Raw genomic sequence first — 14,972 nt, 5'->3', positions numbered from 1 at the left:
TGCTGATGAGCATGTCATTTCCCCTGTCGCTCTGCTCACACACATCCCTGTTCTTCCCATGCTGCTGCTGCTGATGTGCTGATGAGCATGTCATTTCCCCTCTCGCTCTGCTCAGACACATCCCTGTTCTTCCCATGCTGCTGCTGATGTGCTGATGAGCATGTCATTTCCCCTGTCGCTCTGCTCAGACACATCCCTGCTCTTCCCATGCTGCTGCTGCTGATGTGCTGATGAGCATGTCATTTCCCCTCTCGCTCTGCTCACACACATCCCTGTTCTTCCCATGCTGCTGCTGATGTGCTGATGAGCATGTCATTTCCCTTCTCACTCTGCTCAGACACATCCCTGTTCTTCCCATGCTGCTGCTGCTGATGTGCTGATGAGCATGTCATTTCCCCTCTCGCTCTGCTCAGACACATCCCTGTTCTTCCCATGCTGCTGCTGATGTGCTGATGAGCATGTCATTTCCCCTGTCGCTCTGCTCAGACACATCCCTGCTCTTCCCATGCTGCTGCTGCTGATGTGCTGATGAGCATGTCATTTCCCCTCTCGCTCTGCTCACACACATCCCTGTTCTTCCCATGCTGCTGCTGATGTGCTGATGAGCATGTCATTTCCCTTCTCACTCTGCTCAGACACATCCCTGTTCTTCCCATGCTGCTGCTGATGTGCTGATGAGCATGTCATTTCCCCTCTCGCTCTGCTCAGACACATCCCTGTTCTTCCCATGCTGCTGATGATGATGATGATGATGATGATGATGATGATGATGATGCTGCCCCTGTCCTCTGCACAGCTTGGCAACATGGTTTTCCTTGTGCCATGATTTACACGTTTGGCCAACTGCACAGCATTTTTGGTTCCGTGTTTAAAGCCACATCTGCTGCAACTTGACTCCTTTTGTTCAAGATTTCTTTCTACCTCTCTCTCTCTCTCTCTCTCTCTCTCTCTCTCTCTCTCTCTCTCTCTCTCTCTCTCTCTGTCTGTGTGTCTTCTGTCTTCCTCTCTTCATCACACACACTGACATAGCAATAATAATAATAATAATGAGTGGCGACTTCCTACATTCCAGGCAGATATCACACACAGCACTGTGACTTCATATGTCTTACACCACTCCAGCCGGCAGGTGGCAGTGATGAATTTCCGTTCCGCGACGAGGCGAAGAAGAAGAGCTTTGCTAGGCTAGGCGGCTAGGTGCAGCGGCGCTACAGCACAGCGAGGCAGCGGGACGTAGCGAGGCAGCGGGACGTAACAAGGCAGCGGGACGTAACAAGGCAGCCATGCTTCTGCGGAGCGTCGGACCGTGGCTGCTGCTCCGCAGGAGCAGCGCCCTGGCCGGTAACAGAGCTTACCACGCCGACCCCGTAGCCAGGCTGGGTTCTCAGCCCGACACGCAGGCGCCGGAATACCAGGTGGGTTGTTCGGCAGCTAGCGTCGCCTAGCCCGAGCCGACATGTCCGCAGCACAGCGGACTCCGGGGGTCAAAACCTTCCGCTGCAGCGACCCGCTCAGCCCGGGGTCGCTGCTGCGGACGGTTCACCCGCCCGACCGCCCTCTACTACTACTACTATACTACTACCATATTACTACTAAACTACTACTACTATACTACTACTATACTACTACCACTACTACTACTATACTACTACTACTAAACTACTACTACTATAATACTACTATACTACTACTACTACTACTACTATACTACTACTACTATAATACTACTATACTACTACCACCACTACTACTACTACTATACTACTACTACTATAATACTACTAAACTACTACTACTATAATACTACTATACTACTACTATACTACTACTACTATAATACTACTATACTACTACTATACTACTACTACTATAATACTACTAAACTACTACTACTATAATACTACTATACTACTACTACTACTACTATACTACTACTACTATAATACTACTATACTACTACCACCACTACTACTACTACTATACTACTACTACTATACTACTACTACTACCATACTACTACTATACTACTACTACTACTACCATATTACTACTACTATACTACTACTACCACTACTATACTACTACTAATACTACTATACTACTACTACCACTAATACTACTACTATACTACTACTATACTACTACTACTAATAATAATAATGTATCTCCACACCATGCAGCCGTATGTAGCTGGTAGCTAAATACACTGATGCATATGCTAAGCAGGTGTCTTGAGTTGTTCTAAAATCCCAACAGAGAGGCGTCCTGGGGTGCTGGGGTCCTGGGGTCCACAGCCCCGTCCCAGTCATGGCCATGGAAGAACTTGAAGGAATAAAAGCTTTGTAGGGGAAAGCTGCCTTGCTCTTGTGTCATGGTGCAGCCTGAGTGCATATCATGCGGTGGTGGGTGTGTTGGATGTGTTTTGTGGTATATGTTGTGGCATGTTGTCATGGAGCCACAGTGTTGTAACACAGGGCAGTGATGGAGGGACGGACCAGCCAGGTGAGGGAGGTGAGGTGGCCACACAGTAAAGTCTACTACATGAGGGGTGTGCATGTTTGATGCATAAGGAAGAACAGGGGGGGAGGAGCAACACGGACCTGTGGTCGATGGTTTGGTGTCTTGGTGTGATGAGTCCTTTCTCCACTCACATGTGTCTAAACTAAAGACATGATGACCCGCTTTAGAAAGACTCCTTCTGGTCCTGTACCAGCAGCATTAAAGGTGCTGACATGGAGCTTGTGGACAGCTGCAAGTCTGTCCTGAGGGTTGTTCTCCACAACAAGCTGTGCTCTCAAACTCACGTTGCTTCCTCGCCAGAGAAGGTCCAACAAAGACTGTTTTCCTGAGGAACATGTGGACATGTAATGTCTCCTCCCAGATGATGACTGTCTTTTATATGGACATGTAATGTCTCCTCCCAGATGATGACTGTCTTTTATATGGACATGTAATGTCTCCCCCCAGATGATGACTGTCTTTTATATGGACATGTAATGTCTCCTCCCAGATGATGACTGTCTTTTATATGGACATGTAATGTCTCCCCCCAGATGATGACTGTCTTTTATATGGACATGTAATGTCTCCTCCCAGATGATGACTGTCTTTTATATGGACATGTAATGTCTCCTCCCAGAGGATGACTGTCTTTTATATGGACATGTAATGTCTCCCCCCAGATGATGACTGTCTTTTATATGGACATGTAATGTCTCCCCCCAGAGGATGACTGTCTTTTATATGGACATGTAATGTCTCCCCCCAGATGATGACTGTCTTTTATATGGACATGTAATGTCTCCTCCCAGAGGATGACTGTCTTTTATATGGACATGTAATGTCTCCTCCCAGAGGATGACTGTCTCTTATATGGACATGTAATGTCTCCCGCCAGAGGATGACTGTCTTTTATATGGACATGTAATGTCTCCTCCCAGATGATGACTGTCTTTTATATGGACATGTAATGTCTCCTCCCAGATGATGACTGTCTTTTATATGGACATGTAATGTCTCCTCCCAGAGGATGACTGTCTTTTATATGGACATGTAATGTCTCCCCCAGAGGATGACTATCTTTTATATGGACATGTAATGTCTCCTCCCAGAGGATGAATATCTTTTATATGGACATGTAATGTCTCCTCCCAGATGATGACTGTCTTTTATATGGACATGTACTGTCTCCTCCCAGATGATGACTGTCTTTTATATGGACATGTAATGTCTCCTCCCAGATGATGACTGTCTCTTATACAAGTTTTACTGAAACAGTTTTAATGTGCTGTGTTGTTGCTTGGTTTGGTAACTTGACTCTTGGTTTGGTAACTTGACTCTTGGTTTGGTAACTTGACTCTTTGTTTGGTAACTTGACTCTTGGTTTGGTAACTTGACTCTTTGTTTGGTAACTTGACTCTTGGTTTGGTAACTTGACTCTTGGTTTGGTAACTTGACTCTTGGTTTGGTAACTTGACTCTTGGTTTGGTAACTTGACTCTTGGTTTGGTAACTTGACTCTTGGTTTGGTAACTTGACTCTTGGTTTGGTAACTTGACTCTTGGTTTGGTAACTTGACTCTTGGTTTGGTAACTTGACTCTTGGTTTGGTAACTTGACTCTTGGTTTGGTAACTTGACTCTTGGTTTGGTAACTTGACTCTTGGTTTGGTAACTTGACTCTTTGTTTGGTAACTTGACTCTTGGTTTGGTAACTTGACTCTTGGTTTGGTAACTTGACTCTTGGTTTGGTAACTTGACTCTTGGTTTGGTAACTTGACTCTTGGTTTGGTAACTTGACTCTTGGTTTGGTAACTTGACTCTTTGTTTGGTAACTTGACTCTTGGTTTGGTAACTTGACTCTTGGTTTGGTAACTTGACTCTTGGTTTGGTAACTTGACTCTTGGTTTGGTAACTTGACTCTTGGTTTGGTAACTTGACTCTTGGTTTGGTAACTTGACTCTTGGTTTGGTAACTTGACTCTTGGTTTGGTAACTTGACTCTTGGTTTGGTAACTTGACTCTTGGTTTGGTAACTTGACTCTTGGTTTGGTAACTTGACTCTGGCCGATAAAAAAGACTTGATAGACTCATCCGATGGGCTGCTAAGATTTCAGGAGAAGCCAAGCCCAGCTTACTGACCTTTATAACAGGAAGGTGTTCAGAAAGGCTGCTTCTCCTCTGGACTGCCAAGGTCACCACCCCCTTCGGCCAGAGTTTGAGCTGTTGCCGGCAGGTCGTGGGGTGAGGAAGTCCTGTATTAGGACTACGAGGTACAGGGTTTCCTTTGTCCCCACTGCCACCCAGCTGTTAAACGGTAGATGGTGGTCATCTGGTCTGCAGACCGCTTGTTTCCGTGTATTTGAACTCCTTTGGTTCTCCGTGTCCACTGTGTCCTGCTGGTTTTTGTTGGCCATCAGCGGCGTGTCAGGTCTGCCCTGGTGTTGGCAGGTTTGTTTTGTGTGAGAGTTTTATACATACTGGCTGCAAACTACTTTCCCCGCCAGGGACGATAGAGACACTTTGACTTTGTCCACCAAGGCTGTGAGGCAGAATGGGCGTGGCCTGCTGTGACGTCACGTGTCCTCCAGCAGGGAATTCTGTACAAGCATCCGAAGTAAAGATTCCATGTTGGAGCCTAATCTCCTTGGGAGACTGGGATTTTCTTTTCTTTTCTCTTTTTGTTCGGAAATAAGCGGGTAGCTTTCTTTTTGATATTTGTTGTTTTCCCCCACATTGTTTAGTGAACCTGTATGATATTTACAATACCATGTGGCCTGAAGTGATGAAAGTGGTGGTCCTAAATGAGCAGTGTGGGCTGAAAGTAGTTTCCTTTGCTTAAGCAACATGTTTATGGAATGGTCAGTCAGTAACATGGGAAATGGGTCAAAACAGAGAGATGTGGAAAACATGGTATTGAATGTCATCCACCAGTTTCCACACAGGTTTCACTGCCGCCCGGAAGTATGGCATGCCATGTGCAAGCAGGAACCGTGTAATTGGTACAGGACTTCTGAGGTTTTCTTTTGGGCAGTCTTCCAACTTCAGTTGAGCAGGAACCATAACTTGAGACCCAGTGGAGAGCACCAGAGTTTCCGTCGTTATGGAGTCCGTTATAGGCACAGGACTTGTCAGGGAGACGGGACACGTCCATGGTACAAAACAGGTCAGGAAAGTGGCGACCCAAGGAGAAAGTCAGTATGAACCAACGTGCCTCTCAGCTGATAATGTCCAGTCAGGACATGTGAACATGAATAACTCTCTGTAGCTATGCAGTTTCTGCATGGCAGTGATCAGATAAGGCCATGTCGGCAGGTGATGAGCGCTACAGATTCATGTAAAGATAGAGCTTTAAATAGCCTCATTTGATCGTGGCAAATTTGAGTGTTATCAGATTATCAAAACCGGCTATTGCGATATTTTCAAGTGTATGGTAGTCAAATGTTTATCCAGTATAACGTTTAGTGTTCATCTAGAGTTGATGGTGACCCGTGTGCAATACCAAAACATGCCACACGATGGCAGCAGTCACGTTTTCTTTTCCAGGTGTGGAAGAGACTTGTTAGACTGTCAGTCAAAATGTAATGATAAAAGCATTTCGTCACACATCATTCGATATGTGTATTCTTTTAGAAATGTATTTTATAATATATATATATATATATATATATATATATATATACATATACTCACACACACACACCGCTTTTTTTCTGGAAACCATCAATGGTGTTGGCTCAGCAAATGAGGAGCGGAAGATTAAGTTAAAATATATTGTATATATATATATATATATATACACACACATATATTTAGTATATATAGTAATGGAGCTTGGTTTCAAAAAACTTTTGTGTGTGGTCATGACCTGTTCATGAATGTCATTAGTTGCAGGTGTGCAGTAGGTTGGTTGAATTAATTAGTGTTGATTTAAACGTATCGAGGTTCAGGATTTCTTAATCTCACCTCACATATCCCTGTTAGTTGCAGGTTTAGAGAGTTTGGTTTGTTTGGAGAAAATTATTCAAGAGCGGTGCTTGGAATCACAGAGCAGGTCCAGTTAATGAGCTGAAGATGCTCTGCAGTAATTGGGGCTCTCTGCCCTGCAGAAGGGCGAGGAGACGGCCGAGATGGTCTCCACTTAAGCAATGAATGCACATATTAGTCTGACGCTGTGCGAGCGAGAACCCGCTCACCATTAAAGCCAGTTAAAAGGTTAGCCTGAGGAACCACAGCAGACCGTCAGTCTGTGTTTAATTATAATTTGACCCAGATCACTGAATCAAACTGATGTTTCAGGGAATGCGTGAATTTAGAGACCAGAAATGGAAAGTGTAGTCGAGAAGAGGGAGACTGATGGATGCCATCCATCCATCCATTATCCGAACCACTTATCCTGCTCTCGGGGTCGCAGGGATGCTGGAGCCTATCCCAGCAGTCATTGGGTGGCAGGTGGGGCGACACCCTGGACAGGCCGCCAGACCATCACACAGGGCCCACACAGTCGTTGGACTGTGGGAGGAAACCGGGGCCCCTGGAGGAAACCCACGCAGACGGGGAGAACATGCAAACTCCACACAGGGGACGACCCGGGACGACCCCCAAGTTTGGACTACCACGGGGCTCGAACCCAGGACCTTCTTGCTGTGAGGCGACCACACTAACCACTGCACCACCATACTGCACCACCATGCCGCCCCGACTGATGGATGAAAGGAAGGAAATGAATACCGTGGTCCCCGTGAATGAAATGAGCATTGCTCTGCTCGGAGTCCATTTTTAGTGTGAAAGAACCATTGGTGCACGTTCCACTTTGATAACTTAATTTTAGTTCCCCAGTGTAAAGACTTGTTTATTAGCTGCTTAAAAGTCAGGCTTTTGCACAGCGGGGTGATGAAAGTGATTTGCTGAGTTCAGAGCCTGATGGTCCCATGTGGGCAAACGTGATTTGTTTTTCATGTTTTAATGCGGAGCTGCATTTGTCAAGTCTGCCAACACAAATCATGATAACGTTGACTGGTGAGATAGCAAAATAAACCTGCATAAATAGTTTTTATGAACTTTTGTTTTTATTGTGTCGTTTTTAGGAAAATTACGAGCGAATGCAGGCTCTCGTTGAAGAACTGAAAACCCGCACAGAGAAAATTAAATTGGGTAAGTGTCATAACTTAGACGCAAAGTCTTCACTGCCTTTTGAAGCGAAGTTAAAGTGAAATGGATTTGCTGAGTTTGGAGTTGAATCTGTGGGATGAAAGTGTCGATGAACTGCCCTAAAGCGACAGGATTTAACTTCAGCTATTCCACTAGATCTGCTCAGCAGTCTGAAGTAGAAAACCCGTGGTTGTGATGGCGAGTCCCTGATGTGAGCGTTCAGCTGTGCCATGAATAAAAATGGGTTCTTGGTCAGCGAGTTGGGATGGAGGGAGGTCACGTGTGCTAATTACCCATTCATATTTAATTTACATCCCATTCATTTTTTATTTTTATTTTTTAGGTGGTGGTGAAAAGGCAAGAAATCTTCATACTTCTCGGGGGAAACTCTTGCCAAGAGAGCGCATTGACAGACTTTTGGACCCGGGGTAGTGACCTCTATCTCCTTGGTTTGAACACAGTTAGAAAGTCAGGAATTTGGTTCATAAAGTTGTGGCCACTTGTGTTGACATCATTATTTGATCCAGGTTTCAGATTTTTTTTGTCATTGTTTTTGCCAGTTTGGAAACATGTCAGGCTTCAGGGTAGGGGTAGGAGAGAAACCCTCTTTTCCCTGTGATTTGTCTGTAAATAGACTGCATTCATATAGAGCTTTTCTAGTCTACCGACCACTCAAAGCGCTCTACAGTGTACGCCTCATTCACACGCTGATGACGGTCTGCCATTGCAGGGTGCCAAGCGGCTCATGATGACGGTCTGCCATTGCAGGGTGCCAAGCGGCTCATGATGACGGTCTGCCATTGCAGGTTGCCAAGCGGCTCATGATGACAGTCTGCCATTGCAGGGTGCCAGGCGGCTCAGATGACAGTCTGCCATTGCAAGGTGCCAGGCGGCTCATGATGACAGTCTGCCATTGCAGGGTGCCAAGCGGCTCATGATGACAGTCTGCCATTGCAGGGTGCCAAGCGGCTCATGATGACAGTCTGCCATTGCAGGGTGCCAAGCGGCTCATGATGACAGTCTGCCATTGCAGGGTGCCAAGCGGCTCATGATGACAGTCTGCCATTGCAGGGTGCCAAGCGGCTCAGATGACAGTCTGCCATTGCAGGGTGCCAAGCGGCTCAGATGACAGTCTGCCATTGCAGGGTGCCAAGCGGCTCATGATGACAGTCTGCCATTGCAGGGTGCCAAGCGGCTCATGATGACAGTCTGCCATTGCAAGGTGCCAGGCGGCTCGTGATGACAGTCTGCCATTGCAAGGTGCCAGGCGGCTCGTGATGACAGTCTGCCATTGCAAGGTGCCAGGCGGCTCGTGATGACAGTCTGCCATTGCAGGGTGCCAAGCGGCTTGTCAGGAGCAGGCGGGGCACCTGGATATCCAGCCTCTGAGACCTGGATAGTCAGCCTCTGAGACCTGGATAGTCAGCCTCTGAGACCTGGATAGTCAGGCTCTGAGACCGGGATAGTCAGGCTCTGAGACCTGGATAGTCAGGCTCTGAGACCTGGATAGTCAGCCTCTGAGACCTGGATAGTCAGCCTCTGAGACCTGGATATTCAGCCTCTGAGACCTGGATAGTCAGCCTCTGAGACCTGGATAGTCAGCCTCTGAGACCTGGATATTCAGCCTCTGAGACCTGGATAGTCAGCCTCTTAGACCTGGATATTCAGCCTCTCAGACCTGGATAGTCAGGGTCTGAGACCTGGATAGTCAGCCTCTGGGACCTGGATAGTCAACCTCTGAGACTGAAGTGTGCTGTTTGGAACATGATTATCCCACTCTGAGTCACCTTTTTTATCTTGGTCATTTATCTTGTCATTCAGGACACCTTTCCTGGAATTTTCTCAGTTTGCAGCATATCAGCTGTATGGGAAAGAGGAAGTTCCTGCTGGGGGTATAATTACTGGAATCGGACGGGTTTCAGGGTGAGTGCCATGGACCTTTCTTTTGTGGGTTGACCAAGATGTTAGCCAGGATGTTAGCTGTCCTACACTTCCTTTGAAAGCGGTATAAGTAACATAGCAGCATGCAGGCGGATTATTTCAATACATTGTTGTTTGTAAGCCCCTGTACTAGCATGTTAGTATCACTCGTTAGAATGATTATACCTGGTGTGACATTAATTTCTATCTCAAGAAGATGAGATGAGAATGTGGCTGGTCGTCTCTCTTCCACACAGGCTGGAGTGTGTTATTGTTGCAAACGATGCCACCGTCAAAGGGGGGACGTACTATCCTGTCACGGTGAAGAAGCACCTCCGTGCTCAGGAAATAGCCCAGCAGAATCACCTGCCCTGCATATACCTGGGTAAGGTCATGATACATTTTCTGATGGGGTCAGTAAAACAAAGCCTACAGACAAAAAAAAAAAAAAAATCCAAGAAGTGTAGATTTGGAAAAGCTTTTTGGGGAATAATAAGTTACGACCTTTGACATCACAGTTTAATCAGTATTCGTATTTAGCCAGCTCTCTCACTTTCTCCCTCTATAGACTCATCTGTTGGAGCAAAATATTGAAATATGTATAAAACATATGGTAATGTAAATTACCATTAATATTTAAATAAATATTTAGTTAAAACAAGTTAGCAAAGATGTTATCAAGACAAACCAAGGCAAGTTTATTTGTACAGCACATTTCATATACGGGTGTCTGGGTATTACATTGTCTACCAACACGGGGATCGCCGGTTCGAATCCCCGTGTTACCTCCAGCTGGGTCGGGTGTCCCTACAGACACAATCGGCCGTGTCTGTGGGTGGGAAGCCGGATGTGGGTATGTGTCCTGGTCGCTGCACTAGCGTCTCCTCTGGTCAGTTGGGGTGCCTGTTGGGGGAGGGGGACTGGGGGGAATAGCGTGATCCTCCCATGCGCTACGTCCCCCTGGTGAAACTCCTCACTCTCAGGTGAAAAGAAGCAGCTGGCGACTCCATATGTATGGCAGGAGGCATGTGGTAGTCTGCAGCCCTCCCTGGATCAGCAGAGGGGGTGGAGCAGAGACCAGGACGGCTCAGAAGAGTGGGGTAGTTTGCCAGGTACAATTGGGGAGAAAATGGGGCGGGGACAATAAACCCATTTCATATACAAGGGCAATTAAAATTGTGTTGCATAAGGCATAAAAAGACATTTAATAAGAAATACAGAATAAGATAAAAAAAAACATAAAACACGAAATTTAAAGTTGTAAAATTAGGAAAAAATATATTTTTACAGTTTTTACAATATCAGAAAAAAGTGGTCGATAATCGTTTCTCTTTCTGTGTGTCTGGGTGTTTTCTTGTCAGCAATCATTTATTTCATTCACTCAAATAACACTTGACCCCTGTCTAGTAGCAGGACCCCTTCTCCTAAATATTTTTTACAAATATACTTCTTTTTTGAATATTATTTTTCTCTACTTGATTTTGATGTCAATGCATTGTGAATTCTGTGTTTTAAAAACTAGGGACAAGAGCTGGAAATTAGCTTTTACTGTAAACCCTGTGCAGCACATCAGTTATGAACTGTTACCATGTTACATTGCACTGTCCCTATCAGGTAGATCATATAGATAATTCAATTCAATTCAATTCAGTTTATTATCATTAAAAAAATGTGCAGGCACATGTTAAAAATGAATTGAGGGCTGTGGCTTCATCAAACAGTTGAAGACAGACACAGACAAACACAGTACAAGACATACACACATGAAGACCAAAAGCTAAAATAAGTTAAAAAGAGATGGAGTACAGAATATTTAAAAATATCTACAGACATTCAGCAGGTGGCCAGGTTCAGGTGGGCAACAGCTTGTGGAAAGAAGCTGTTTTTGAGCCTGGTAGTGCGGGCTCTGAGGCTCCTGTAGCGCCTCCCAGAGTGCAGGGGGGAGAACAGTCCATGGTTGGGGTGGGTGGGATCTCTGCTGATGCTGAGACCCCTTCGAAGGCAGCGTTTGTGATAAATGTCTTTTATGGCTGGGAGTTGGGTACCGGTGATATGCTGGGCCGCCTTGACGACCCGCTGCAGAGCTTTCTGGTCTACTGAGGTGCAGTTGCCGTACCACACTGAGATGCAGCTGGTCAGGATGCTCTCTATGGTGCAGTGGTAGAAGTTGGTGAGAATTTTGGGGGGTAGACGGGCGCTGCTCAGCCTCCTCAGGAAATGCAGGTGTAACCTGCACGACAGGGGAATGGGCCTATGCTTGCGCAGGGACAGTTTACAGTCTAATGTCTAAGTTCAATGGAGATTGGTGTAGGTTTTTTTCTAGACTGGATTCTAGTACTCACCCCAAAGACAACACACACACTCGTGGGTATAGTTTACAATAAAAAAACCAATTTATTTCAACAGTTAAAAGTAAAGTTATTTCAATATCAATACTAAATTAGATGTGTTATATATATATATATTTTACTCTATTATACTTTTTAAAAGTTCTTCCTAATATTCTATTTATTGTCTATATCTATCTATATTCTATTTTATACCCTTCTAATATATTACTTATGCAGCCATATTCTACACTAACAAATTAAAGAAAATAATCCAAAATAAAGTATGAGTGCACTCAAAGAAAATAATAAAGAAAAGAAAAGGGGGAATGATTCAGTCTTCCAATCTGTGCAAGGTGCAATGTCCCGATCCTACCACAATCACAGGGGCAAGTTAATGTAGAGGCGATGATGATGAATCCAAATCCAGGGCGATGATGGGGCCAATCCAAAGGGGGTATCCAAGGGTTTCAAAAGGGTGTTGCAGGGGGGGTTGTTCGGGATACTAAAAAAACCAGTCTGCACAAAATTGTACAGATTCCTTATTAATTGCAATCTCTATCAAACAATTACAAACAAAATAAAAATACCCAAATCTAGAGTCAATTCTCAGAATTAAATCATTTCCTACATATAACTAATATGCGGCTGAATGACAACTGCCTATTGCTGTAAGAACAGTTAAAAACAATGTCATCGCAGCCAGGCTGCGGCACTATCAACGTGAATTCACGTCTAGCTGGCTGCTATGGGTTCCATGGATGCCATGTAGCCCCAGTTGGCTCGGTGGCTAGTGGCGACTGGAGCTTACAGTTTTTTTTAACAACAAGCATATTATTATATTAAAATGTCTAACATTCCTACATCAAATAAACCCTATGGACCGGGTGTCCTGACTGGTTTTAAAGCTCTGAATCATATGGGAACTGCTAAGGATCATAGATATACGTTTTAGCTGGGTTAGCTTAGCTTAGCAACCAATGGAAAATTGTCAGTCTTTAGATTTCAAGATTTTAAACTCTTATCTCACCAGGATTCCAGCAGCGTACAAAACACAAGAGAAAAGAGTCTTCCTTCTTCCTTCAACGGGAGACCATCTGTCTTTGGATAAAATCAAGATATCCTACGTAAATGGCTATGATTACATGGAACACAGAAAGCTGTTTACTTTTTAGCTTTGGCTAGCGGCTCACCAAGGAAGCTTCGTGGGAGGGATCTTTTTTTGTCGTAGTTCAAATGTCCTGTAGCTCAAATATCCGTAGTTCAAATATCAATAATTCAAGTATCCATAGTCAAAGTTGTCCGTATTTCTAAATATCCGTATTTCTCTTCTCTATTGTCGACGGTTGTTTGCATGGTTTAAACTCTGTAGCTCGTGTGCCTCCTAGAGGCTACTCGTGGAACTTACATACGTCACAGGGTACATGTAATCATGTGGGTTACATTCTCCCCCTCTAAACCGCATCAGTCTCTGCATGCGTCTAAACACTGTATGGTCTTGCAGAGGGCACTCTAGAAGAATCAGGGACATTTCTGCCCAAACTTTCGAAAAATGAGGCCATGGCTAGGACTAAAGGCCTTCCTAGTTCACCATAACAGAGTCTCTCAGGGGGATGTCTTTCTCTGATAGATCTTCTGATCGGTTCGCTCTCAGACGGGTTTCCGTCAGACAGGTCAGCCTGGCCTGTCACACCAGTGGGCGGTGCACTCTCGGGTTCAAGTGGGTTGTTTTCAGGTGAACGTCCTTCAATAGGTCCAAATTGAGGTACAACAGTAGTGGATGATGCGGGGTCTCCCTCAGGTAAGTGTCTTCGAACAGGTTGAGAGAATTCATCTGTGACTACTTCTGTCTCACGCCCAATTGGTTTCTTTTCAAGTAACTGATTGTGAACAGACTCAGGGGTATGGGGTACTTCACTAAGGAGTGGACTATCAGATTGGGAGAACTCCGACGGACTTGGATTGAACCCGACTGGGTTCAACAGTTCCGTGGCACGTGCTAGAGGGGTGGCCTGTGTGGTTGTCCTAATGCTTTGGGGAAACCTTGTGGAGATCTGTGGATAGCAATCCTCATCCTCGTCACTGCTGGGCATATCTGGGTCAACAATATTGTCGTGCCTGGTCTGCTGCGAGACTGTTTCCCTGCGTCTCAGCCTCCTTGTTGGTAAGTTTGTGTCAGGTTCTGAGACTTTATCTGTAACAGGTAGAAAGCCACAGGGCAGAAGAAGGTCTCTGTGAAGGGTACGGTGTGGACCTTCACCCTGTTCTTGCTTGACGACATACACTGGGCCATCTCCCATCCTCTTCACCACAGTATGGACTTCCTTTTCCCATCTGTCCGCAAGTTTATGTTTTCCTCTTAAATTGACATTCTTCACCAGGACTCTATCTCCGGTAACAAGTTCTGCGGCTCTGATCTTTTTATCAAACCTGGCTTTATTCTTCTCTCCCATCTTCTTAGAGCTTTCAGAAGCAAGTGCATAGCTGTCTTGGAGGCGCTGTCGAAGATGTTTATGCGACTTGAATCCAATTTGGTCTGGTGTAAGGCCTAGAACCAGATCAATGGGTAGTCTTGGCTGCCTACCAAACAACAATTCATATGGAGAGTAGCCTGTGGTGTCATTTTTCGTGCAATTGTATGCATGGACTAGCGGTTTGACAAAGTCCCTCCAATGATATTTATCCTTGTCTTCTAGTGTCCTGAGCATGCTGAGAAGGGTCCTGTTAAATCTCTCGACAGGGTTTCCACGTGGATGGTATGGCGTGGTTCTGATCTTTTCGGTTCCAATCAGACAGCACAACTCCTTGATGGTGTGGGATTCAAAATCTCTCCCCTGGTCACTGAGAAGGCGACTTGGAAAACCATACTGTACAATGAAGTTTTCCCACAGTGTTTTGGCAACCGTATTCGCCTTTTGGTCTTTCGTGGGGATGGCAACGGCAAACTTGGTGAAGTGATCCGTGATGACGAGGATGTTTCTAGTGTCCTTACTATCAGGCTCAATACAGAGGTAATCCATACACACCAGTTCAAGGGGATAACTGGTCTGTATATTCTCCATATGAGCAGCATGCTGGG

General features: G+C 45.2%; 1 protein-coding gene across 1 annotated transcript in view; it reads left to right on the top strand.

Moving 5' to 3' along the window:
- The first annotated feature begins 1,195 nt into the window (after nucleotides 1-1,195).
- Nucleotides 1,196-14,972, top strand: part of mccc2 (methylcrotonyl-CoA carboxylase subunit 2) — a 54,811-nt gene continuing 41,034 nt past the window's right edge. The window contains exons 1-6 of the mRNA XM_056284622.1: nucleotides 1,196-1,223; nucleotides 1,260-1,415; nucleotides 7,583-7,649; nucleotides 7,990-8,074; nucleotides 9,468-9,569; nucleotides 9,824-9,951. Of these exons, the coding sequence (XP_056140597.1) occupies nucleotides 1,284-1,415; nucleotides 7,583-7,649; nucleotides 7,990-8,074; nucleotides 9,468-9,569; nucleotides 9,824-9,951 (514 nt within the window). The 5' untranslated portion in view covers nucleotides 1,196-1,223; nucleotides 1,260-1,283. The remainder of the gene's footprint in view (nucleotides 1,224-1,259; nucleotides 1,416-7,582; nucleotides 7,650-7,989; nucleotides 8,075-9,467; nucleotides 9,570-9,823; nucleotides 9,952-14,972) is intronic.

The sequence above is a fragment of the Lampris incognitus genome, chromosome 1 (genome assembly GCF_029633865.1).
Source record: "Lampris incognitus isolate fLamInc1 chromosome 1, fLamInc1.hap2, whole genome shotgun sequence".
NCBI classification, from domain to species: Eukaryota; Metazoa; Chordata; class Actinopteri; order Lampriformes; family Lampridae; genus Lampris; species Lampris incognitus.
This window is presented reverse-complemented; position numbering and strand designations above follow the sequence as displayed.